The sequence below is a fragment of the Cricetulus griseus genome, chromosome 5 (genome assembly GCF_003668045.3).
Source record: "Cricetulus griseus strain 17A/GY chromosome 5, alternate assembly CriGri-PICRH-1.0, whole genome shotgun sequence".
Classification (NCBI taxonomy): Eukaryota; Metazoa; Chordata; class Mammalia; order Rodentia; family Cricetidae; genus Cricetulus; species Cricetulus griseus.
Genome location: NC_048598.1, coordinates 143,177,753 through 143,205,356, shown reverse-complemented (window position 1 = coordinate 143,205,356; position 27,604 = coordinate 143,177,753). Strand labels below are relative to the sequence as shown.

Genomic DNA, 27,604 nt, shown 5'->3' with positions numbered 1-27,604 from the left:
ATTGGAAGTATAAATAGCTAACAGAAAGTAAGATCCTGGTCTAGGGAGAGCAAGAAGAGAAATGGGTTTAAACAGAGGTTTAATGATGTCAAGAATTGTTGGGGACCAGGAAAGTTCCATTAAGGAATGTCTTAAGGTCCAATCTCCAGTTTTAGTAAATAGGAGCTCCGGCCTATGATTGTATTGCAGATGTGAGCAAATCTGCTATTGACTAGCATGGCCTCAGTGTAGAATGCCTCCTAGTTTCCATCTCTATGGGCCTAAGTATTGAGTAGGGCCGCACCTGGACTGAGAACTCAGTCAATGTGACTAGGAGCTGTTTAGGTGATGCTTAAACTAATAGAATCACTTGATATCAGCTATATACACCATATAGATGCTTTCCTCTGCCCTTGGAAGACTATTTAAATAAACTTCTCAATAAACTGTGGCTTCTCAGCATCAGCTGGGATCCCTCCTAAGATGATACAGTGTTTCGTGTCTCATCATTAGCGCCGTTGGGTAATTTGATTCCCTTAGTCCACAATCCCCACTCAGAATCGGACTCTGGACTGTATGGCTGGCTCCATTCACAGTCATGAAGACAGCTGACCAAAACAAAGAATACAAATGTTTCAATATAAAACTTGATTGTAGATAAATTCCAAAATTGTAAGTTCTTTCTTTACGGAAACAATATACTGATACATTTTCTTAATCAAGTAATAAAATGGGAATTAAGAGGTAGAAGTTCATGTTGTAAAACTCTAGAATAAGAACAGGGGAAACTGCATTCAATGAAAAGCTTATCTTTCTGTGTAGAGCAGAAACACCTCCTGACCACTGTTTCCCAATGACACTCGGGAAACATTCCAGTCACAATCACATTGCTGTGCTAGGGAATGTTAATTACCCATGTTATTCTTTTGTTTAGAGAAAAGAGGCGCAAGATGAGACACAAGATGAGATACGAGACTATTAGACATATTAACCAGTTTATTATAGGTCCAGCAGAGTAGAGAGACTAAGCAAGAAGAGGAACAGGGTTAATGGCTGACCTCCATGGCAGGTCACCATAGAGAGGCAGAGAGAGTATAGATAGGAGGAGAGAGAAGAGCAATAGAAGAGCAGAGGGGAGAAGAGTAGAGAGTAGAGAGAGTATAAGTGGGTAGGAGTCTGTGTTTTAAAGGGGTCCTCTACACCTTCGTGTAGACTTAGTTCCTATGGAACCCTTGGCTGTCCAGGTGCCTGAGTGGATTCTGCCAGGAAACGGGCAGGCCAGCATAATGCCTGAACCTTTCAACCCAGTCCCTTGACACCTAAGGAAAACCCAACTGAACAGGTGAAAACCAATGGCTGAATACATCAACAGGAAATCTATTGGATGGGTCTCACTCTCTCCATTCCTATCAATGTGCAAGACCAAGAACAGGAACACCAGTCTGAAGACACTTGAACTCCCTACCTCAGAAACAGGGGCCTCTTGTTGGTTATTCTCTTAACACAGCCCACAGAACACAATCAACATCTTCCAGTTAAGAATAAAATGAGAGGTGTGGTGTTGCACACTCTTAATCCCAGCACTCTATGAGCAGAAACAGAAAAGTCTCCAAAATCAAAGTCAGCCTGGTCCACACAGCAAGTTCCAGAACAATCAGGGCTACACACCAAAACCCTGTGTCTCAGAAAGAAACAAAATCAATAAATAGATAGAGTGAGAGAAAGAGAAATTATGTTAGAAAGCCAGTCAGTAGGACTGGCAGGATATAGAGGAAAGTGCTCACTGTGTGTCCCTGAGATCCTGTGCTGTCTCCAGAACCTACTGTAGAAAGATAATCTTCCAGCTGTCCTCTGATCACCATACACCCTGTACAAGAGTGGGCTTGTGTGTGCCTGCTGTTTCGTGCTCTCTCTCTCTCCTCCCTCTCTCTCTGAACTGTTAAAAGAGAACTATTCAGTGAACTAAGTTCAATAAAATTTTGAAATTCCTCATTAGACAATGTCCCTGCTTTCTTTACAATTTAATCCACATTTGGGATTTAAAGTTCATTACGTTATTTTGGGCCTTTCATATCTAACTCCAGAGTAGGATACACATCTTGTAAGATAATCAAATCAGAAAACCCACAATGCATTACCTTTTTTTATAATTTATATGTGCATATGGTTTGTCTACATGCATGCCTGTGCACTACACACATGCCTGTGCATTAATCCATTCCTGCTGCACCACATGCATAACTTGCACACTACATGCATTCCTGGTATTCTGGATGCATGTCTGTGCACTACATGTATGTATATCTGTGCATGCGTGTACACTACAAGCATTCCTGGTACACTTGGAGGTTGAAGAAGACATTGGAATCTCCAGATCTGGAACTGCCATATGGATGCTGGGAACCAAGCCCAATCCTCAGTTCCGAATGAGCACCCAGTCTTAACCACTGAGCCACCCTCTTTCCATTCGCAGGCACTTCCCTTTTGAACCACTGAATTATTGGTACAGGTAAAAAGACTAATTTATGGAGCCATGCTTATGTGAAACTGGCTTGTTTTATAATTATCAATGACAAACAAGACTTTAATTCAATTAAAATTTATTCCATAAACATACTTGCTTTTCCATTTGACTACAACCATGGTGAACACATTCCTGTTATAAACACACAGCCTATAGAGTTTAAGATACCCCTACTAGCCAGGCGTTGTTGGCACACCCTTTAATCCCAGCACTCAGGAGGTAGAGGCCAGCAGATCTCTGTGAATTCCAGGCCAGCTTGGTCTACAGAGTGACACCAGGAAAATCTCTAAAACTACAGAGAAACCCTGTCTTGAAAAAACAAGAAACAACAACAACAACAACAACAAAAAAGGATTTCCCCCAACTATGCTATTATGTATAAAACAACCATAATGGTGGATGAGGTAATCGAAGTAAAATATACTACCCAGAATGAAATAAAAGAGAAATAATTTACTCATAAGATTCATAGTTAAATAATCTTTATTTACAAAATGCTAATCCATTAAGCTTTGATTTGAGCAACAATATAATCACATAAGTAACAGCAGTTACTTAAACTGAAAATGAGAAGAAATGACCCTTGAGGAAAGTGTCAGGTCTCCTGTGTTTCCAGAAGTTCAGGTGCAGGTTGTTTGGAAGACATAATGAAGTCTGGGGGCAGCTCATTTCTACTTTCAGGATGTAGGGGTAGGGGAACAAACCCAGCTCTTGCTGGAAGGAAAGGCAGAAAGCCCCTTGGTTCGTTCACATTTCTCCCTGTCCAAAGAGATGGATAAAGGAGAGTGGAGTTAAAATCCTGTACAGCACATTTGTTGAACGACTAGCTCCAGTCCCTATTCTGATGTCCAAACACTCACAACACAATATTTGATCTCATAAATGAATCTTGACATTGAAAATTGTACTTCTTTATTACATAGGATTATTAAGAACATCACCATCAGTTTCAGCTGTGTTTGTCCTATCTTGGCAGGCACTCAAGATCCCAATACACTCAAGACTTACTGTAAAACAGCTATTCAATGGAGAAAGATTTTCAACTTAATATTCAGATCAGTGATGCTATTCTACTGAAAACACTTGCTGTGATGTCACAGACAACCTTAAAACTTCCCAAACAAAATTCATTTCACTTGTCTAGAAGTTTAAGAGTAGAGGTGAGAGCAGAGAACAGACACTTAGGACGACTAAGAGGGGTCTTGTCTAGTAACTGACATGATTTACTGTGCAGAAACTTGTGATTCCAAGGGTAACCTATGCAGTGAAAGCAACAAATTACTTTTATTTTAAAATGTAAGGGTATGAATGAACTCAATAAATTCAACAAATATGATCTTACATTTTAAATATGATCATGTGGAAACTACTGTTTAAGAGAAATACTTTAAGACACTCTACTCAGTAATATTTAGAAAAAATAGAAGCAATTACTTTAAATAATAGCCACAATACAATTCTATGAAATGAAATACACATAATTTTAATCTTAAAAATGCTTGTAGCTGTGCATTGGTGGCACATGCCTTCAATCCCAGCACTTTCGAAGCAGAGTCAGGTAGATCTCTGCGAGTTCAAGGCTAGCCTGGCCTACAGAGTAAGAGTTCTAGGACAGGCAACAAAGCTATAGAGAAACCCTGCCTTGGGAAGAATAAATAAAACAAAAAAAAAAAACAAAAAAAAATGTTTGTAAATTTACTTAATTTCTGACCTGTACAGTACAGTTAAAATTCAAAAGTAACTAAGCATTGGCTTACTTTATGTTGGACTGTAACCTGTGAGCCATATAAACTCTTTCCTCCTCAGATTGGTTCTGGACAGTTTATCACAGCAATAAGAAAAGCACAGATAAATGTTGACACATACATGGGCTTTTAAAAAAGCCTACCTGGGTATGGCAGGAAGGGTGGGCCAGCGAAGTCCCTTGATATAAAATAACATGGAGGAACTGGATGGATGTTTCCTGGAGTTGGTGGTGGAAATGGGGGTGGCCTACTCATAACAGGGCTTCTTGGATCCCCTGCAAAGAGAGGGCCTCTGGGGTCTCTATCTTGGGGAATTGGTGGAGGGATGAAGTCAGTGCTAGCTGCCTCGAATTCAGCAGGAAGAGAGTTGGGCACAGTTGACTTCTGTAAGAGAGTGACAATCAGCAGTCAGTAAAGCTACTTGATGACCAGCACCTTTCCTGGGAGTGTCAGGCATAGAAGAAAGCAGTCCATGACATTCCACAAGGCCTGGGAACAGGCTCAGTTTCCACACAGTATAGGAGCCACTTATTTGCTATCCTAAATATTTTTACTAACTCAGCAGAAAACTTCAAGCATGGTAGTAATAGTCTACCTGGCTCTCCCTAAATCACAAGTACAGTTCAGGCACATCAAAACAGACACTTTAAAAAATAGATATACACCAGGATCTGGGGGCACATGTCTTTAATCAAGAATTTGGGAGTCAGCGGATGGTGGATCTCTGTCAGTTTGAGGCCAGCCTGTCAATACAGTGAGTTTCAGGGATGGCTAGAGAGCTCATGGGAAACCTATCCCCAAATGGAAATAAACAAAAAAAGATAAAAGTTGTTCTTATTTAAGTTTTTTTTTTATTTCATATGTATGGGTGTTTTGCCTGCATGTATATCTGCATACTACATACATTCAATGTTCTTGAAGGACATAATAGAGCTTCAGATACCTTAACCAGGAGTTAAGAAAGGTTGTGAGCTACAATTCCGGTGCTGGAATCAAACCCAGGGCGTCAGGTAGAGCAGCCAGTGCTCTTAATTTGGAAGCCATTTTCCAGCCTATTTTGTGGGTGGAGACAAGATCTGCTTATATAGCCCACAATGAGTTTGAATTTACAATCCTTCTGCCTCAGCCTGCCAAAATGCTAGGATTACATGCACCATCAAAACCTGCATGTGATCTGTACTATTTCACAGAAGGTCACAAGCCAACAATGAGAGGGTTAATGCTCAGTAGAAGTGTACAGTATTAATCATTTGATATCACAATAGTAGAAGAGCTCTAGGCTTCTTCTAATAAAACCAAGTAACTAGTTGTAGATACATGGGTAGAATTCAATTTCTAATACTTACTCCAGGGTCACTTTTTCTGTTATTCTTCGTGGATGTCATTTCTAAGGATTCTGGCTCATCTAGACAGAAAAATTAAACCGGGGAAAAATTAATGAGTTCTCACTTTATTTCCAGACTGTTTCCAGATCCAAATGATACTGACATGTCCACTCGCCTAGTTGCGACAGGGAACAACTTGACAGGGATACATGAGTATTCCATATTAGGGTCCCCAAAGCAACCTGAGACCTGTGGAAATTTCAGTAGAACAGACATTCTGTTGCAGTGTGCTGGTGACCTTCCAATTGCCTCTTAGTCCATCTTGCTGGGGCAGCCCAGTTGAAAAACTCAGAATGCAGGATGCACTTCCTGTCTTTTCTGTGTGCCCTCCTTTCCCACAGTACATAATATGTGCTTGTAGGAAATTACCCTTATAGATAGCAAATATACAATGAAAATTTAAATTTCACAATTTTATTCTTTATGTTACTTGCTTTAATACTTACAGTAGATACACGTATTTCCCAGCTTCAGTGGTTATTGAGTGAAAGTTAAAGAGTACTTGACAGATTCAATCTACTAAATATGAAATGATTAAATAAGATAACTAATTAAGGACAAGAACCCAAATTATTTTACTGGTCTTCATTTACATGGCCATTGATAATTGCCAGCCTAATATCCTTGACTGCTAGACAGGATATATGTAAATGGATTAAAGACAAGAAGAACAGAGCTATGGAACAGAGTAAAATTTGTATTATAGCAAGTTAGTGTCAACCCTTACTCTGGTCCCAAAACTAACCTTCACCACATATATTAGATGACATGCCTGAAATATGCAACAACAAGAAAGGGCTGAAAGGTCTGAAAGGTCTGGAGAGATGGTTCAGTGCTTACGAGTACTGGATGCTCTTCCACTCTTTCCTCCTCAAATTGGTTCTGGTCAGTGTTTATTACAGTAATAAAAAAAGCACAGATAAATGTTGACACTTACATGGACTTTAAAAACCCTACCTGGGTATCGTAGGAAAGGTGGGCCAGGAAAGTCCCTTGGATGAAAACGATCTGGAGGACATGCAGGCAGTAAATATGGGCCATTGAAGTGCCTTGGTGTTAAATAACCTGGCGGACCTGCATGCATGTTTCCTGGAGGAGGTGCTGGGAATGGGGGTGGCCTTCTCATAATGGGACTTCTGGGATCCAATGGAAAGGGAAGGCTTCTGGGGCCTCTATCCTGGGGAACCGGTGAAGGGATGAAACCAGGGCCGGCTGCCTCAAATTCAGCAGGAGGAGAATTGGGCAGAGTTGAATTCTGTAAGAGTGACAATCAGCAGTCAGTAAAGCTACTTGATGCCCAGTTGCTTTCCTGGGTGTGTCAGGCATAGAAGAAAGCATGACATTCCACAAAGCCTGGGAACAGGCTCAGTCTCCAGACCAGTGTAGGAGATGCTTATTATTTTTACTAATGTAGCAGAAAACTTTAAGCATGCTATTAACAGTCTACCTGTCTCTACCTAAAACACAAGTACTGGTCAGGTTCATCAAAACAGACACTTTAAAAAAAATAGATAAACACCAGGCTGTGGGGGCACAAGCCTTTAATCCCAGTACTCTGGAGGCAGTAGGTGGAACTTTGTCAGTTTGAGGCCTGCCTGTCAATATAGTGAGTTCCAGGATTGGCTACAGAGCTCCTGGGAAACCTATCCCAAAATGAAAAACAAATAAACAAAAAAAGAGATGGGCACTTGTATCAAACACATATATACCAACACACACAAAAGGAAAATGGTTAAGATATTGGTATTTTCAAAATGACCAGAGTCAATGCTATACTTTAAAAATAAAATACATTTTAAGAGTCAATGAAGAAAATCTGAAATAGTGTACAGCTAGCATAGAAGGTTTCAAGTCCATATGAAAGTTGTTTTTATTTAAGTGTGAGATATCAGGTTTCTTTCTCTCTCTCTCTCTCTCTTTTTTTTTGTTGTTGTTTTGTTTTGTTTTGTTTTGTTTCCGGTTTTTGGTTTTTTTTTTTTTTTGGATTTTTCAGACAAGGTTTCTCTGTGTAGCTTTGGAGCCTATGCTGGCACTTGCTCTTGTAGACCAGGCTGGCCTCAAACTATTAGAGATGTGCCTGTCTCTGCCTCCCCGATGCTGGGATTAAAGGTGTGCAGTACCAACGCTGGGTTCTTTCTCTTGTTTTTTAATATTTTTTATTTCACATGTATGGGTGTTTGCCTGCATGTATGTCTGCATACCATACACATTCAGTATTCTCTAAGGGCAGAATAGAACTTCTTATTCCTTGAACCTAGAGTCAAGAAGGGTTTGTGAGCCTCCACTCTGGTGCTGGGAATGAAAGCCAGGTCCTCTAGGAGAGCAGCCAGTGCTCTTAACTTGGAAGCCATTTCTCCAGTCTATTTGGTTGATTGAGATAAGATCTGCTTATATAGCCCACACTAGCTTTGAATTTACAATCCTCCTGCCTCAGCCTGCCAAAATGCCAGTATTACATGTATCATCAAAACCTGCTTGTCATCTGTACTATTTCACAGAAGGTTACCAGCCAACAATGAAAGTGTTAATGCTCAGTAGAAGTATACTTAATAAATAGGTTGATATCGAATAGTAGGAGAGTTCTCGACTTCTAATAAAATCAAGTAACTAGTTGTGGATACATGTGTAGAATTCAGTTTCCAATACTCCAGCGTCACTTTTGGAGTCAGTCTTTGTGGAAGTCATTTCTAACGATTCTGGCTCATCTAGACAGAAATATTAAACCAGAAAAATTGAGTTCTCAATGATTCCCAGACTGTTTCCAGATCCAAATGACACTGACATGTCCTACTGCCCTTGCTGGGACAGGGAACAAGTTGACACGAATACACTATATTCCATATTAGGGTTCCTAAAGCAGCCTGAGACCTGTGGAAATTTCAGTAGAACAGACATTCTGTTGCAGTATGCTAGTGATTTTTCCAGCTAGGTGGTAGGCCATCTTGCTGTGGCAGCAGAATTGAACAAGATGGGATGTAGCATCCACTTCCTGTCTTTTCTGTGTGCCCTCCTTTCCCTCAGTACACAATGTATGCTTGTATGAAAGTACCCTTATAGACAACAAGAAAGGGCTGGAGAGATGGTTCAGAGCTTAGGAATACTGGCTGCTCTTCCACAGGACCTGTGCTTAATTCTCCACAACCACGCAGAAGCTCACAACCATCCGCAAGGCTACTTTCATGGGTTCTGATGCCCTGTTCTATCTTTCTCAGGTATCAGGCATGCATGGGATACACAAGAATAAATGCCATACACATAACAAAAACAAATATAATCTTTTGGAAAAAGTCAATGAGAAATACAAACACGGGAAATTTAGGAAGGTGATTTGGAATTTAGAGCAATCTGGGACAGTAATTAAATTAGCCTCAGGTTCAATTCCCTGTCTTCTAGACTATCTCAACTATTTAATCTCAGAGGCACATATGCTTACATATATACACACCCAGCTGCGCATGCTCACACACACACACACACACACACACAAGGTATTTCTTACTGACTTCAAGCAAAGGAGGCATATTATACTTTGTGTGTTTTTTTGGTCGAGGGAGTCTACCACAGTTAGGATAAAATCTATCTTGCCTTTGTAGAGCAGCTTCAGAATATGTTTGGCCTAGAAATAAATTTTTGAATATCTTCATTAGGATAAACATGAGTCTAGTTTTGTTTTGCTTATTTTGACTTAGACATTTCACCAAAACTAAAAACAAAACCTGTCACCTGTTACTGTTAGGCACTAGTCAATCATTTGAGAGACGGTGGACTTCCTTTGCATTCTCATTCAACAAGCAGTTGTGACACAATTGCAGCACATATGTAAATCTACACATGAAATGCTGAAACAAGACAACTTACCATATGTGAAAGCAGAATTCAGTTAAGTTCATTTCACCTTCAAACATATTATTAGCCCAAGAAAGAAAACCACATCAACATGTCAAAAAGAAATGGTGAGGAGGAGCTACAAAGTGAGTAGGAAAAAAAAAAAAAAAAAACAGAGAAAGAAATACTGCTCTACAGTTACTTTTGTCATCTCAGCAGGCAGTAATCCAGAAAACGTCTTTGGTTCGACAATTTTCACTACCTTCACAACTTGGGGTGTGAAGTCAACAGGTGAGGAGTCACAGCTTAGATGAAGGAATCTTAGCAAACACAGGTTTGTTCTTAAACATGGGATTGCTTAAATCTAAGGATGGAGTAGGGAAACTGCAAACTTTACTCTTAATTCAGATCTCAAGACACCACATTAGCATTTTGCTTCTAATGTTCATCAAAATATCAGAAACTCAGAGTTTATTATTTCACATAATACAAATATTTTGCCCAGCACTTAGATCCAGGATACTAAGTATCCAGCAGATACTAAGCAGTAAGTTGATCTCAATATCTTGCATGCCCTCAGGGTTTCATGCAAATAGAAGAGTAGAGGTGAGGGCAGAGAGCAGACACCTAGGGCAACTAAACTGACTATCATCTAGAACTTGAAAACATGATTTACTGGGTAGAAACTTTGATTCCAATGTATAAAGTATGCTGTAAAGTAAATAAAGTACTTTTATTTTAAAATGGTAGGGTTGAAGGAATCTCAATAAATTCAACAAATAACTAAATATGATCATGTGGGAACTATTATTTATGAGACATATTTCAAAAAACTATGTCAGTAATTGTAGGACAAAAATATAAGAAATTGCTTTAAATATGGCCACAAATGTAATACACATAATTACAATCTTAAAAATGCTTGAAGCTGGGCTTTGGTGGCATACACCTTAATTCCAGCCACTTGGGAAGTAGAGTCAGGTGCAACTCTATGAGTTCAAGGCTAGCCTGGTCTACTGATTAAGAGTTCCAGGACAGGGAACAAAGCTATATAGATAAACTCTGCCTTGGGAAGATAAGAACAAAACAAACAAACACACAAAAAAAACCTGTTTGTAAATTTCTGTAAATTCTGACCTACACAGTACAATTAAAACCAAAAGTACCTAAGCCTTGGCTTCCTTTGCACCAGAGCTGTAACCTGTGAGCCATATAAACTCTTTCTCCTCAAGTTGGTTCTGGCCAGTCTTTATCACAGTAATAAGAAAAGCACAGATACATGTTGACATGGACTTTAAAAAAAGCCTACCTGGGTATGGTGCGAAGGGTAGGCCAGGGAAGTCCCTTGGTGGAGGCAGGAAGGGTGGGCCACTGAAGTCCCTTGCTGTAAAATATCCTGGAGGAACTGCAAGGTTGATTGCTGGAGGAGGTGGTGGGAATGGGAGTGGCCAACTCATAATGGGGCTTCTTGGATCTTCTGCAAAGAGAGGACCTCTGGGGACTCTATCTTGGGGAACCGGTGGAGGGATGAAGCCAGGGCCAGCTGCCTCAAATTCAGTAGGAGAGATGGGCACAGTTGAGTTCTGTAAGAGAGTGACAATCAGCAGTCAGTAAAACCACTTGATGACCAGCTCCTTTCCTGGGAGTGTTAGGCATAGAAGAAAGCAGTCCATGACATTCCACAAGGCCTGGGAACAGGCTCAATTTCCACACCAGTGGAGGAGATGCTTATTTGCTATTCTAAGTATTTTTACTTACTCAGCAGAAAATTTCAAGCAAGGTAATAATAGTCTACCTGGCTCTCCCTAAATCACAATTACAGTTCAGGCACATCCAAACAGACACTTTAAAAAAACAGGTAAACACCAGGCTGTGGGGGCACAAGCCTTTAATTCCAGTTCTCTGGAGGCAGTAAGTGGATCTCTGTCAGTTTGAGGCCATTCTGGCAATATAGTGAGTTCCAGGACTGGTTCTAGAGCTACTGGAAAAACCTATCTCAAAGTGGAAAAGAAAACAAAGATGGACGTTTGTATCAAACACACAGATATACACACAAACATACACAAAAGGAAAATGGTTAAGATATTGATATTTTGAAATGACCAAAATCAATGCTACATATTTTAAAACTAAAATACATTTTAAGATTCAAATAAAATTTCAATGAAGAAAATCTGAAATAGTGTACAGCTAGCATAGAAAGTTTCAAGTTCATGTAAAAGTTGTTCTTATTTAAGTGGGAGATATCAGGTTTCTTTGTCTTTTTTAAAAAATACTTTTTATTTCATATGTAAGTGTGTTTTGCCTCCATATATGTCTGCATACCATATATATTGACTGTTCTCCAAGGATAGAATAGTGTGTAAGATCACTTATACCTGGAGTCACAAAGGGTTGTTGGCAATATTTGGGTACTGGGAATAAAACCCAGGTCCTCTAGGAGAGCAGACGGTGCTTTTAACTTGGAAACCATTTCTCCAGACTACTTGGTTGGTGCAGACAAGATCTGCTTATATATATAGTCCACACTGGGTTTGAATTTACAATCCACCTGCCTCAGCCTGCCAAAAAGCTAGGATGACATGCATCCTCAAAACCTGCTTGTCATCTGTACTATTTCACCAAAGGTTACAAGCCAACAATGACAGTGTTAATGCTAAGTAGAAGTATACTTTATAAATATTTTGATATCACATAGTAGGAGAGCTCTAGCCTTCCTCTAATAAAACCAAGAAACTAGTTGTGGATACAGGGGTAGAATTCAATTTCAAATACTTACTCCAGGCTTGCTTTTGGAGTAATTCTTCATGGACATCATTTCTGAAGATTTTGGTTCATCTAGACAGAAATATTAAACCGGAAAAATTTCATGAGTTTTTACTTTATTCCTAAACCATTTCAATATCCAAATGACACTGACATTGCTGGGACAGGGAACAACTTGACACAAATACACGAGTATTCCATATTAGGGGCCGCAAAGCAGCCTGAGACCTGTGGAAATTACAGTAGAACAGACTTTCTGTTGCAGTGTGCTGGTGACCTTTCCAGCTAGGTCTTAGGCTATCTTGCTGTGGCAGCCAAAGTGAATAACTTGGGATGTAGCATCCACTTCCTGTCTTTTCTGTGTGCCCTCCTTTCCTTCAGTACATAATATATGTTTGTATGAAAGTACCCTTATAGATAACTCAACAAATATACAATGAAAATTTAAATTTTGGAATTTTATTTTTTCTGTTATTTACTTTAATACCTATCATAGAAACATATATTTCCCAGCTTCAGTGGTTAGTGAGTGAACATTGGAGAGCTCCTGACAGAGTCAATCTACTAAATATGAAATGATTAAATAAGATAACTAATTAATAATAAGAACCCAAAGTATTTTACTGGTTATCTTTTACATGACCATTGACTTTTGCCTGTCTAATAACCTTGACTGCTAAAGAGGATATATGTAAATGGATAAAAGACAATGAGAAGTTAGCTATGGAACAGAGTAAAGTTTGTATTATAGCGAGATACAGTCAACCCTTACTCTCATCCCAAAACTAACTTTCAACACATATATTAGGTGACATGCCTGAAATATGAGACAACAAGAAAGGGCTGGAGAGATGGTTCAGTGCTTAACAGTACTGGATGCGCCTTCATTGGACCTGTGCTCATCTCAACAACCACACAGCAGCTCACAACCATCTGCAAGTCTACTTCCAGAGGCTCTGATGCCCTGTTCTGTCTTTCTCACTTGTCAGGCATCCATGGGATACACAAAAATACTTTAGAGTTGCCAGAGTTCCTGGGACACCTCTCAAGGAGAGCTGTTCATGGGGAGTGCAACCAGCCCAAGAGAGAGAAGTGCATTGTAGTCAATAAACCTCAAAAGATTTGGAGATCTGAAGAGTGTTTTGACTTCACACATGGAGATGTACAGTTTGGAATCTGCCCAGCTGGTTTTCGATCTTGCTTGCTCCAGTATTTCCTCACTATTACCTTTCCCTATGTTTTGGAATGGTAATGTATGTCCTGTGCCATTATGTGTTTAAAGCATGTGATCTGCTTTGGTTTCTGATTCTATCTTTTGTTTCTTTTTCTTTCTTTTTCTTTTTTCTTTTTTTTTTTTTTTTTTTTGGTTTTCTGAGACAGGGTTTCCTTGTGTAGCTTTGGAGCCTATCCTAGCACTCGCTCTGTAGTCCAGGCTGGCCTGGAGCTCACAGAGATCTGCTTCCAGAGTGCTGGGATTAAAGGCATGTGCCACCAATGCCTGTTGAAAAGTGGGTTTAAACAAAGATTTAATGATGTCAAGATTACAAAGGTTTCAATATAAAACTTGATTGTAGACAAATACTAAAATCATATGTTCTTCCTACAGGGAAAAAATACATACTCTGATACATTTTCTGAATTAAGTAAAAAAAAAATGGGAATGAAGTTAAGTTCATATTGTAAAAATCTAGAATCAGAACAGGAGAAACAGTGCACTCAGTGCAAAGCTGTTCTTTCGGTGTGAGCAAAAACACCTCTTGACTACTGTTCCCAATGACACTCAGGAAACATTCCAGTCACAATCACATTGCTGTGCTAAAGAATGTTACTTACCCAGTCGCTTGACACCTACGGAAACCCCAACTGAACTGGTGAAAACCACTGGCTGAACATATTTAAAGGAAATCCATTGGGTTTGAGAGTGGTGGGTCTCACTCTCTCCATTCCTATCAGTGTGAAAGACCAAAAACAGGAACACCAGTCTGAAGACACTTGAACTCCCTTCCTCAGAAAGAGGGGACTCATGGTGGTTACACCCACAGAACACAATCAACATGATACAAGTTAGAATAAAATGAGAGGGTTGGTGGTGCACACTCTTATTTTTTTTTAACTATCTCAACTTTATTGTTCTTTTTTTTCAACTTTTTTATTTGATTTAGAAACAGGATTGTTTTATATGACAATCCTAGTTCTCTTCTCCCACCCGTCCTCCCCTACAACCTCCCCCCAACTAAAACCCTATCACATATCCTTTCTGCTCCCCCTGGCTGGTGAGTCCTTCCATAGGGTGCCATCAGTCTATTGTATCCTTTGGGATAGGGCATCGGCCCACCCCCATGTGTTTTGGCTCAGGAAGTATTCCTGTATATGGAATGGGTTCCTAAAGTCCACACCTATGCTAGGGATAAGTACTGAACTTGTACAGGAGGTCCCATAGATTTCCGAAGTTTCCTCACAGAAATCCATGTTCCTGGGGTCTGGATCAGTCCCATGCTGGTATTCAAGCTATCAGTCTGGGGAGCAAGAGTTCCCGGATGTTCAGGTCAGCTGTTTCTGTGGGTTTCACAAGCCCAGTCTGGACCCCTGAGCTCTTCACTCATCCTTCTCTGCATCTGGTTCCTGTTCATTTCGGTGATTAGTTGTGGGTGTCTGCTTCTACTTCCACCAGCTGCTGGATTAAGGCTATAGGCTGGCAAATAAGTTAGTCATCAATCTCGTTTTAACGGGAGGGCATTTAAGGTAGCCTCTCCTCTGTTGCTTAGATTGTTAGCTGGTGTCATCTTTGTAGATCTCCAGACATTTCCCTAGTGTCTGATTTCTCTTTAACAAAAAATGTCTCCCTCTATTATATCTCCATTCTTGTTATCATCTATTCTTCCCCAGACTCAACCTTTCTGCTCCCTCATGTCCTCTGCATCCCTTGTCTTCTCCCCTTCTCATTCTCCTAGCTCTTTCCCACCTCTTCCCATGCTCCCAATTTGCTCAGGAGATCTTGACCCTTTCCCCTTCTCCAGGGGACCATGTCTCTCTCTCTTAGGGTCCTCCTTGTTTATTAGCCTCTTGTCTGTGTGGATTATAGGCTGGTGATCCTTTACTCTATGTCTAAAATCCGAATATGAGTGAGTACATACAATGTTTGTCTTTTTGCGATTGTGCTACCTCGCTCAGAATAGTTTCTTCTAATTCCATCCATTTACATTCGAATTTCAAGATTTCATTGTTTTTTTTTTTCCAATGAGTAATAATCCATTGTGTAAAAGTACCACATTTTCTCCATCCATTCTTCAGTTGAGGGACATCTAGGTTGCTTCCAATTTCTGGCTATTACAAATAGTGCTGCTGTAAACATCATTGAACAGATGTCCTTGTAAAAAATGTGCTTCTTTTGGTTATATGCCTAAGAGTGGAATTGCTGGATCTTGTGGTAGATTGATCCCCATTTACTTGAAGAGTTACCATACTGATTTCCAAAGTGGCTGTACAAGTTGGCACTCCCACCAGCAGTTGAGAAGTCCACATCCATTCCAACATGAACTGTCATTGGTGTTTTTGATTTTGGCCATCCTACCAGAGTAAGATGGTATCTCAGAGTTGTTTTGATTTGCATTTCCCTGATGGTTAAGGATTACTTTCTTATGTGTCTTTCCTCTATTGAGAATTATCTATTTAGTTCTGTACCCCACTTTTTAATTAGATTGTTTGGTGTTTTGGAGACTAGCTTTTGAGTTCTTTGTATATTTTGGAGATCAGCCCTCTGTCAGATGTGGGATAGGTGAATATCTTTTCCCAGTCTGTGGGCTGCCGTTTTGCCCTGCCTACTATCTCCTTTGCCTTAAAGAAGCGTCTCAGTTTCAGGAGGTCCCATTTATCAATTGTTGACCTCAGTGTCTGTGTTACTGGTGCTATGTTCAGGAAGAGGTCTCCTGTACCAATTCGTTCAAGGGTATTTCCCACTTTGTCTTCTAATAGGTTCAGTGTAGCTGGATTTATGTTGAGGTCTTTGATCCATTTTGACTTAAGTTTTGTGCAAGGTGATAGGCTTGGGTCTAACTGCAGTCTTTTACATGTCCACATCCAGTTATGCCAGCACCATTTTTTGAAGATGTTGTCTTTGTTCCATCGTATAAATTTGGATTGTTTGTCCAAAATCAGGTGTTCATAGGTGTGTGGGTTAATATCAGGGTTGTCAACTCTATTCCATTGGTCTACCTGTCTAATTTTGTGCCAATACCAAGCTGTTTTCAGGACTATAGCTCTGTGATAGAGCTTGAAGTCAGGGATGGTGATGCCTCCAGAAGTTCCTTTATTGTAGAGGAATGTTTTGGCTATCCTGCATCATTTGTTTCTCCATATAAAGTTGAGAATTATTTTTTCAAGGTAGGTGAAGAATTGTGTAGGGATTTTGATGGAGATTGCATTGAATCTGTAGATTGCTTTTGGCAAGATTCTCATTTTTACTATGTTGATCCTACCTATCTAAGAACATGGGAGATCTTTCCATTGTCTGGTATTTTCTTTAAGTTCTTTCTTTAGAGACTCAAAATTCTTATGGTACTGGTCTTTCACTTGTTTGGTTAGTGTTACCCCAAGGTATTTTATGTTGTTTGTGGCAATTGTAAAGGGTGATGTTTCTCTGATTTCTTTCTCCACCAATGAGTCATCGGTATATAGTAGGGCTACAGATTTTTTTGAGTTAATCTTGTATCCTTCCACTTTGCTGAAGGTGTTTATCAGCTGTAGGAGTTCCCTGGTAGTTTTTCGGGGTCACTTATGTAGACTATCATATCATCTGCAAATAGTAAGATTGTCTTCTTCCTTTCTGATTTGTATTCCCTTGACATCCTTTTGTTGGTCTTATTGCTCTAGCTAGAACCTCAAGGACAATATTGAAGAGGTATGGAAAGAGTGGATAGTCTTGTCTTGTCCCAGATTTTACGGGAATTGCATTGAGTTTCTTTCCATTTAATTTGATGTTTGCCGTTGGCTTGCTGTATATTGCTTTTATTATGTTGAGGTATGTTCCTGTTATCCCTGATTTCTCCACGACATTTATCATGAAGGGGTGTTGGATTTTGTCAAAGGCTTTTTCAGCATCTAGTGAGATGATCATGTGTTTTTTTTTCTCTCAGTCTGTTTATAAGGTGGATTACTTTGATGGATTTTCATATGTTGAACCATCCTTGCATCCCTGGGATGATGCCGACTTGTTGATGGTGGATGATTTCTCTGATGTGTTCTTGGGTTCGATTTGCCAGTATTTCACTGAGAATTTTTGCATCAATGTTCATGAGGGATATTGGTCTGTAGTTCTCTTAGTTGTGTCTTTGTGTTTCTTGGGTATCAAGGTTATTGTAGCCTGGTAAAATAAGTTTGGCAATGTCCCTTCTGTTTCTATTGTGTGGAACAATTTGAAGAGTATTGGTATTAGCTCTTCTTTGAAATTCTGGTAGAATTCTGCAGTGAACCCATCTGGCCCTGGGCCTTTTTTTGGTTGGGAGACTTTTTATGACTGCTTCTATTTCCTTTGAGGTAATAGGTCTGTTTAAGTTCCTAATCTGTTCTTGATTCAATTTTCGTAACTCTTTGTTATATTCATTCTTTGAATTGTTTGTTTCGACTTTATTGATTTCTGCCCTCAGTTTATTTCCTGGCTTCTGCTCCTCCAGGGTGAATTTGCTTCCATTTGTTCTAGGGCTTTCAGCTGTGATGTCAACTCTCTGGTCTGGCTATTCCCTAGTTTCTTCATGTGAGCACTTAGAGCTATGAACTTTCCTCTTAGTACTGCTTTCAAAGTGTCCCATACGTTTGGGTATGTTGTGTCTACATTTTCATTGAATTCTAGGAAGTCTTTACTTTCTTTCTCTATTTCTTCCTTGACCCAGGAATGGTGCAATTGCGTGTTGTTCAATTTCCATGAGTTGGTAAGTTTTCTGCACTTTGTTTTGTTTTTGATTTCTAACTTTAAAGCATGGTGGTCTGATAAGACACAGGGGATTATTCCAAATTTTTTGTACCTGTTGAGGTTTGCTATGTTGCCAAGTATGTGGTCGATTTTTGAGAAGGTTCCATGTGATGCTGAAAAGAAGGTATATTCTTTTGTGTTTGGATAGAAAGTTCTATAGATGTCTGTTAATACCAATTGGGTCATAACTTCTGTTAGTTCCTTTGTCTCTCTGTTAAGTTTCTGTCTGGTGATCCTGTCCAGTGGTGAAAGTGGCATGCTGAAGTCTCCCACTATAACTGTGTGAGGTCTCATTTGTGATTTGAGTTTTAATAATGTTTCTTTTACGAATGTTGGTGCCTTTGTTTAGAATTGAGACTTCTGCCTGGTGGATTTTTCCTGTGATGATTAGGAAATGACCTTCTTCATCTCTTTTGATTGATTTTAGTTTGGAGTCTATGTTGTTAGATACTAGGATAGCTACCCCACCTCGTTTCATTTTATTGGAATATCTTATCCCAACCCTTTACTCCTAGGTAATGTCTGTCTTTGAATTCGAGGTGTGTTGCTTGTATGCAACAGAAGGATGGATTCTGTCTTTGTATCTAATCTGCTAGCCTGTGTCTTTTTATACGCAAGTTAAGACCAGTAATATTGAGGGAAATTAAGGTCCATTGAGTGTTTATTCTTGATTTTTTTGTTGTTGGTACTGGTATTGTATGTGGATTTACCCTGCCTTTTATTTTGTGTTTTTGTAGACTGGGATTATCTATTGCCAATGTTCATGTGAGTGTAGTTAATTTCCTTAGGGTGGAGTTTTCCTTCCAGTACTTTCTGTAGGGCTAGATTAGTGGTTACATATTGTTTAAAATCTGGTTTTGTAGTGGAATATCTTGTTTTCTCCATTTATAGTGATTGGAAGCTTTACTGGATATAGTAGTCTAGGCTGGCATCAGTGTTCTCTCAGGGTTGGTAGAATATCTATCCAGGTCCTTCTGGCTTTCAGAGTTTCCATGGAGAAGTCTGGTCTAATTCTGATAGGTTTGCCTTTATATGTTACTTGGCCTTTTCCCCTGGCTGCTCTTAATATGTTTTCTTTATTCTGTACTTTTGGTGTTTTAATTATTATGTGATGAGGGGACTTTCTTTTGTGGTCCACTCTATTTGGCGTTCTGTAGGCTTCTTGTACTTTCATTGGCATGTCTTACTTTAGGTTGGGAAAGTTTTCTTCTATGATTTTGTTGAATATGTTTTCTGCGCCTTTGAGTTGGGTTTCTTCACCTTCTTCTATATCTATTATCCTTAGGTTTGGTCTTTTCACAGTGTCCCATATTTCCTGGATATTTTGTGTTATGGATTTGTTGGACTTCAGATTTTCTTTGCTTGATGAGTTTATTTCCTCTAGTTTATCTTCAGCGTATGAGATTCTGTCTTCCATCTCTTGTATTCTGTTGGTTATGCTTGCATGTGTGGTTCCTGATTGTTTATTCAGCTTTTCCACTTCCAGCATTCCCTCAATTTGTGTTTTCTTTTTTGTCTCTAATTCAGTTTTCAGGTTCTGAACTGTTTCCTTCAGCTGTTTCATTGTATTTTTTTTGGCTTTTTTGGCTTTCCTCGATGTCTTGCATCTTTTGGTTCATCTATTCTTCCAGTTCTCTGAAGGATTCTGATTTCCTCTCTTAGGTTCTCTATCATCTACATGAAGTTGTTTTTAAGGTTGCTCTCTTCTGCTCCTTCTGTTTTGGGATGTTCATGTGTTGCTGGTGTAGAGTCCCTAGACTCTGGTGGTGTCATATTGGTTTACCTGTTGTTGGATGTGTTCTTTTATTGTCGTCTTCCCATCTCTTCGTCCAGTGGGTACAGGTGGTGTCACTTCCTTTTCTGGTGTGTATGGGTCTGTGTTCTCTTCAGATGTGTGCAATTGGCTCTTATACTCTGATGGGTTTCAAGGTGGGTGCAGGCAGGTTTGAGACACTCACTCTCCAGGTTGGTGAGAGCAGGACTGACGCAGAGATGTCAGCATTTCTGAGTTGCTTGGACCTCAGGGGTTGAGTCGTCCTGTCAAAGATCCCAGGGCAGAGTTTGGCAGGGTGGGCAGATGAAAGTTGGGTCCAAGGCCGGCCTGAAGAAGCTCACCTCTGCACTCTCTGGTGGCCGTAATAGCAGAGTCAGGATCCCCTGGACCTCAGGGACTGATTGGGTTTGCCCGCAGATCCTGGGGTGGGATTTGCCAGCTGGTGCACAGTCTTAATCCCAGCACTCCATGGGCAGAAACAGGAATATCTCCATATTCAAGGCCAGTCTGGTCAACACAGCATGTTGCAGGACAACTTGAGCTACACACAAAAACCCAGTGTCTAAGAAATAAACAAACAAAATCAATAAATAGATAAATAGTTAAAGTAAGAGAAAGAGAAATTATGTAAGAAAACCACTCAGTAGGACTGGCAGGATACAGAGGAAAGTGCTCACTGTATGATCCTGAGAACCTGAGCTGTCTCCAGAACCTACTGTAGAAAGATAATCTTCCAGCTGTCCTCTGATCACCATACATCCTGCACGAGAGTGGGCTTGTGTGTGCCTGCTGTTGTGTTCTCTCTCTCTCTCCTCTCTCTCTACATCTCTCTCTCTCACACACACATTGTTTTTGAAATGTTAAAAAAACAAAACTTAATCAGTGAACTAAGTTAAAATAAATTCTGAAACTCATCACTAGACAATATCCCCATTTTCTTTAAAATGAAGACATATTTAAGGCTTTAAGGTTTATTATTTTATTTGGGTCAGTCACATGTAACTGAAAGAAGTAGGGTACATATTCTGTCAGATAATCACATCAGAAAAAGCATCAAGGCTTTTTGTCTCTTTATATATATTTATATGTGCAGATGTTCTGTCTAAATACACACCTGTGTACTACATACATGTCTGTGCATTACAGGCATGCTGTGCACTGCATGCACACTGGACACTACATGCATGCCTGATGCACTCTGTACATGCCTGATGCACTAGTGCATGATGTATTCTACATGAATGCAGCGTCCACATGCATACCTTGTGCACTACCTTCATGTCTGTGCACCACATGCATGCATGTGCACTACATGCATTCCTGGTGCACTTGGAGGCAGAAGAGGCCATTGGATTCCTTGGAGTTGGAACTGCCATATGGATGCTGGGAACCAAGCCCAATCCTCTGTTCCGCATGAGCACCCAGTCTTAACCACTGAGCCACCATCTCTCCAGTCCCAGACACTTTCCCTTTCGAACCACTGAATTATTGGTACAGGTAAAAAGACTAAATTATGGAGCCATGCTTATGTGAAACTGGCTGGTGTTAGTATTATCAATGCCAAACAAGACTTTAAATACATTAAAATTTATTTGATTAAACATACAATTACCTTTCCATTTTTCTACAACCATGGCGAACACATGCCTAGTATAAAGACACAGCATTTGGGGTTGCAGATATCCCCAACTATTAGATTACATGTATAAATCTACCATAATTATGGAAGAGTTAATCAAAGTAAAACATACTATCCATAATAAAATAGAGGGAAATAATTTACTCATAGGATTCATATTTAAATCATCTTTCTTTACAAATTACCATTCTGAGAATTATAATTCCATTAAGCTTCAATTAAATAACAATACAATCACTTAAGTAACAGCAGTTCCTTAAGCCAAAAATGAGCGCCGAGGAATCTCTCAGGTCTCCTGTGTTTCCAGAGGTTTGGGAGCAGGTTGTTTGGAAGGCAGAATCAAGTCTGGGGGTAGCTCATTTCTACTTTCAGGATGTGGGAGTGAGGGGAAGAACCCAGCTCTTGGGGAAAGGTAAGGTGGAAAGCCCCTCAGTTCTCACACAGTTCTTCCTGTTTGAAGAGATGGGCAAAAGACGGTGAAAGTTGAAAGGTGAAACCCTGTACTGTGCACTTGTTGAAACACTAGCTCCAGCCCCTATTCTGATACCCAAACACCACAAAACTTGATCTCACACATAAATCTTGACATTGTAAAATGTACTTCTAAACTACATAGGATTAGTAAGAACATCACCCACCATCAGTTTCAGTTGTGTTTGTCCTATCTTGGCAGGTACTCAAGATTCCAATACTTCAAGACTTACTGTAAAACAGCTTTTCAATGGAGTAAAATTTTCAACTTCATATTCAGATCAGTGATCCTGACATGATATCCTATTGAAAGCATTTCCTGTAATGTCAAGGATGACCTTAAAACTTCCCAAACAAAACTCATCTCAATTGACTAGAAGTTTAAGAGTAGAGGTGACAGCTGGGCGTTGGTGGTGCACACCTTTAATCCCAATACTCAAAAGGAAGATGCAGGCGGACCTCTGAAAGTTCGAGGCCAGCCTGGTCTCTAGAGCAAGTGCCAGAATAGGCTCCAAAGCTACACAGAGAAACCATGTCTTGAAAAACCAAAAAACAACAACAACAACAAAAGAGAGAGTAGAGGTGAAGGCAGAGAGCAGACACCTATGAAAACTAAGCAGGGTCTTGTCTAAATGATCTAAATATGATCATATGGGACCTACTGTTTATGAGAAATACTTTAAAACACTTAGTAATCTTAAGAAATAAATATGAGCAATTACCTTAATGGCCACAATAAATTTCATCCCAACACTAGGGAAGGAGAGACAGGTGGATCTCTGTGAGTTCAAGGCTAGCCTGGTCTACAGAGTAAGAGTTCCTGGACAGGCTCCAAAGCTATAGAGAAACCCTGCCTTGGGGGAAGGGCACTAACAAAAATAAAACTGCTTGTAAATTTACTGATATTCTGACCTTTCACAATACAGTTAAAATTCAAAATTACCCAAGGTGGATCAGGTTAAGCCTTAGCTTCCTTTGTTGCTGGACTGTAACCGGTGAGTCATATAAACTTTTTGATTCTCAAGTTGGTTCTGGCCAGTCTTTGTCAGAATAATAAGAAACACACAGATGAATATTGACACATACTTGGACTTATAAAAAAAGCCTACCTGGGTATGGCGGGAAAGGTGGGTCAGCAAAGTCCCTTGGTGTAAAATAATCCGGAGGACTGGCATGGATGTTTCCCAGAGGAGGCGGTGGGAATAGGGGTGGCCTACTCATAATGGGACTTCTTGGATCTTCTGCAATGGGAGGGCCTCTGGGGCCTCTATCCTGGGGAACCGGTGATGGGATGAAGCCGGGGCCAGCTGCCTCAAATTCAGCAGGAACAGAGTTGGGCACAGTTGAGTTCTGTAAGAGAGTGACAATCAGCAGTCAGTAAAACCACGTGATGCCCAGCTCCTTTCCTGGGAGTGTCAGGCATAGAAGAAAGCAGTCTATGACATTCCACAGTACCTTCGAACAGGTTCAGTTTCCACACCAGCCCCTTATGTGCTATCAGAAGTATTATTACTAACTCAGCAGAAAACTTTAAGCATGGTAGTAATAGTCTACCTGGGTCTCCCTAAAGCATGAACACAGTTCAAGCACATCAAAGGAGACACTTTAAAAAAAATAGATATACCCCAGGCGGTGGGGACTCGAGCCTTTAATCCCAGTACTCAGGAGGCATAGATCTGTCAGGTCCAGGCCAGCCTGGTCAAAGAGTGAGTTTCAAGAGTGGCTCCATAGCTTCCATAGCTAGTGCGAAACCCTATCTCAAAGTGAACAACAACAACAAAAAGATAGATATTTTCAAAATGATCAAGATCAATGCTATATTATAAAACTAAAATACATTTTAAAATTCATTAAGATTTCAAGGAAGAAAATCTGAAATAGTATAGCTAGCATAGAAGCTTTCAAGTTCATCTAAAAGTTGTTCTTATTTAAGTGAGAGATATCAGGCTTCTTTCTCTTGTCTTTTAATATTTTAAATTTCACATGCATGGGTGTTTTGCCTTCATGTATGTCTGCATACCATACACATCCAGTGTTCTCTAAGGACAGAATAGAACTTCTAATCCCTTGAACCTGGAGTCAAGAAGGGTTGTGAGCCTCCAATTGGGTGCTGGGAATCAAACCCAGGTCCTCTAGGAGAGCAGCCAGTGCTCTTAACCTGGAAGCCATTTCTCCAGTCGATTTGGTTGGTTGAGATAAGATCTGCTTATATAGCCCACACTAGCTTTTAATTTACAATCCTGCCTCAGCCTGCCAAAATGCCAGTATTACATGCACCATCAAAACTTGGCTTGTGATCTGTACTATTTCACAGAAGGTTGCAAGCCAACAATGAAAGTATTAATGCTATGTAGAGGTATATTAATATCTTGATATCACAAAGTAGAATAGCTCTAGCCTTATTCTAATAAAAGCCAGAAACTAGCTGTGGATTCAGGGGTAGAAATCAATTCCTAATACTTACCCCAGGGTCAACTTTGGTTTCATTCTTCCTCAATTCCAATTTTGAGAATACTGGCCCATCTAGGCAGAAAAATTAAACCAGGAAAAATTCATGAGTTCTCAACTTCATTATCAGACAATTTCCAGATCCAAATGACACTAACATGTTCCACTCCCCTTGCTGGGACAGGGAACAACTTGACACGAATACACTAGTATTCCCCTTAGGGGCCTCAAAGCAGCCTGAGACTTTTGGATATTTCAGTAGAAGAGACATTCTTTTGCAGTGTGCTGGTGATCTGCCTAGCTGGCTTCTAGATATTTTGATGCTTCGGCAGCCTAAGTGAACAACTTGGGATTCAGCATCCATTTCCTGTCTTTTCTGTGAGCCCTCCTTTCACCAGTACATAATATATACTTGTATGAAAGCAACCTTATAGGTAACTCAACAAATTCAGAGCCAGGTTGTTGAGGGGCAAGCCTTTAATCCCAGCACTAAGAAGCAGAGGAAGGCGGATCTCTCTAAGTTCCAGACCAGCCTGATCTACAACAGCTAGTTCCAGGACAGCCTGCAAAGCCACAGAGAAACCATGTCTTGAAAAACTAAGAAAAAAAAATCATCTGCAGTGAGGTAACACAGACTCAGAAGAACAAACATGGTATATATCCAAAGTGGATATATGCTATTAAGAAAAGGATAGTCATGCTATAATCACAGACCCAGAGAGCCTAAGTAACAAGAAGAGTGTGTGGGGGGAGAGAGACATGCATGAATCTCCCTATGAAGTGTGGCACTGTGGGGGTGGGCTTCGAGTCTCCTAAGCTCAAGTTATGCACAGTGTCACAGTTCACCTCCTGTGTCCTGGGGAATCAAGATGTAAAACTCTCAGCTCCTTCTCCAGCACCATGCTTGCCTGCATGACCCCATGTTTCCCACTATGATGACAGTGGAGTAAACCTCTGAAACCATAAGCCACCCGAGTAAATTTTTCCTTTATAAGAGTTGTCGTGGTCATGGTGTCTCTTCACAGCAACTGGAACCTTAACTAAGACAGCAACCATACGGGGCAGGAGAGATGGCTCAGCAGTTAGGAGCACTGGCTGCTCTTCCAGAGGACCTGGATTCAGTTCAAGCACCCATATGGCAGCGCACAACTGTCTGTAACTCCAGTTCCAGGGGATCTGACACTCTCACACAGACATATATGCAAGAAAAAAAGAAACCAATAAAATAAACAGAAACCATTAAATAATTACAAAAATACCAAGAGAAAAGAAAGTTGGATTTGGAGGAATGCTATACACAGACACAGGTTTCCAAAATTACTTGGGGCGAGGGGGGATGGGAGGATACTGTCCGAGAGACTGGAGGAATAACTGGCAAACTGATTCCTTGCTACACTGGTACATCTTACTAAGACCCATACATGTTAATTATTGAAGACATCCAAATGAATGCATTAGTTCCTCAGCTAGTCTTACAAACTCTCTTCTTGCAACAATAAACAATTTGGAGATGAGCTTAGCAGCTCTTGCCTGAAACCCCAACACTTCCAAGTTCAGAGAAGAGGATTACCATGAGAGGCCAGCAGGGGCTACAGTGTGAATTCCAGGCCAGCTTGAGCTACAATGAGACACAGTCTCAGAAAAACAATAATTAAACAAAAATAGTAATTTATATGAGGTAGAGTGACCTACACCCAGGAAGCTAGACTTTTAAAGCAATTTAATGTACTACAAAGTCCCAACACAAACTAAGTATTCACCTAAACACTAAACCATGGCTCCAAATTAAGTAATATTAAAAAAAATCTATTAAAAAACTATTTCTTTTTTCCCAACTTTTTAAATTTGAATTAGAAACAGGATTGTTTTACATAACAATCCCATTTCCCTTCTCCCACCCATTCTCCCCTATCCGTCCCCACAACTAAAACCTTATCTGTCACATATCTTTTCTGCTCCCCCTGGATGGTGAGGCCTTCCATAGGGTGTCATCAGAGTCTTTCGTATCCTTTGGGATAGGGTCTTGGCTCAGGGAGTATTCCTCTATATGGAATGGGCTCCCAAAGTCCACACCTATGCTAGGGATAAATACTGGGCTTCTACAGGAGGTCCCATAGATTTCTAAGGTTTCCTCAAAGAAACCCATGGTCTGGATCAGTCCCATGCTGGTATTCCAGCTATCAGACTGGGGAGCAAGAGTTCCCAGATGTTGAGGTCAGCTGTTTCTGTGTTTCACCAGCTTGGTCTGGACCTCTGTGCTCTTCACTGGTCCTTCTCTTATGGGTTCTGGGTGTCTGCTTCTACTTCCACCAGCTTCTGGATGAAGGCATATAAGTCAGTCATCAATCTCATAATCAGTGGAGGGCATTTAAGGTAGCCTCTCCTCTGTTGCTGAGCTAGTTACCTGGTGTCATCTTTGTAGATCTCCAGACATTTCCCTAGTGCCTGATTTCTCTGTAAACCAAAAATGTCTCCCTCTATTATGATGTCTCCAGTCTTGTTATCGTGTATTCTTCCTGACTCAAATTTTCTGCTCCCTCATATCCTCGGCATCCCTCTTCTTCTCCCCTTCTCATTCTCCTAGCTCCCTCCCCCCTCTTCCCATTCTCCCAATTTGCTCAGCAGATCTTGAACTTTTCCCCTTCTCAGGGGACCATGTATGTCTCTCTTAGGGACCCCCATGTTAATTAGCTTCTTTGGCAGTGTGGATTGTTGGCTGGTAATCGTTACTCTATGTCTAAAATCAGCATATGGGTGGGTACATATCATGTTTGTTTTTTTGCAATTGGGTTACCTCGCTCAGAATGGTTTCTTCTAGATCCATCCATTTTCCTGCAAAATTCAAGATTCCATTGTTTTTTCCAATGAGTAGTACTCCATTATGCAAATGTACCACATTTTCTCTATCCATTCTTAGTTGAGGGGCATCTAGGTTACTTCCAGTTTCTGGCTATTACAAATACTGTTGCTATGAACATTGTTGAACATATGTCCTTGCAGTATGAATGTGCTTCTTTTGGCTATATGCCCAAGAGTGGAATTGCTGGTACTTGTGGTAGACTGATTCCCATTTTTTTGAGGAG

At 40.3% G+C, this 27,604-nt stretch overlaps 1 protein-coding gene across 1 annotated transcript in view; it reads right to left on the bottom strand.

Annotated features, from left to right (window-relative positions):
* Window positions 1–2,968: 2,968 nt before the first annotated feature.
* The window catches only part of LOC100767997 (melanoma inhibitory activity protein 2), a 70,103-nt gene continuing 45,467 nt past the window's right edge, over window positions 2,969–27,604 (bottom strand). Inside the window, exons 11-18 of the mRNA XM_027419639.2 lie at window positions 24,538–24,596; window positions 23,183–23,423; window positions 12,238–12,296; window positions 10,768–11,041; window positions 6,591–6,888; window positions 5,595–5,653; window positions 4,392–4,632; window positions 2,969–3,262 (exon numbers count right to left, since the gene is read on the bottom strand). Of these exons, the coding sequence (XP_027275440.1) occupies window positions 6,857–6,888; window positions 10,768–11,041; window positions 12,238–12,296; window positions 23,183–23,423; window positions 24,538–24,596 (665 nt within the window). The 3' untranslated portion in view covers window positions 2,969–3,262; window positions 4,392–4,632; window positions 5,595–5,653; window positions 6,591–6,856. The remainder of the gene's footprint in view (window positions 3,263–4,391; window positions 4,633–5,594; window positions 5,654–6,590; window positions 6,889–10,767; window positions 11,042–12,237; window positions 12,297–23,182; window positions 23,424–24,537; window positions 24,597–27,604) is intronic.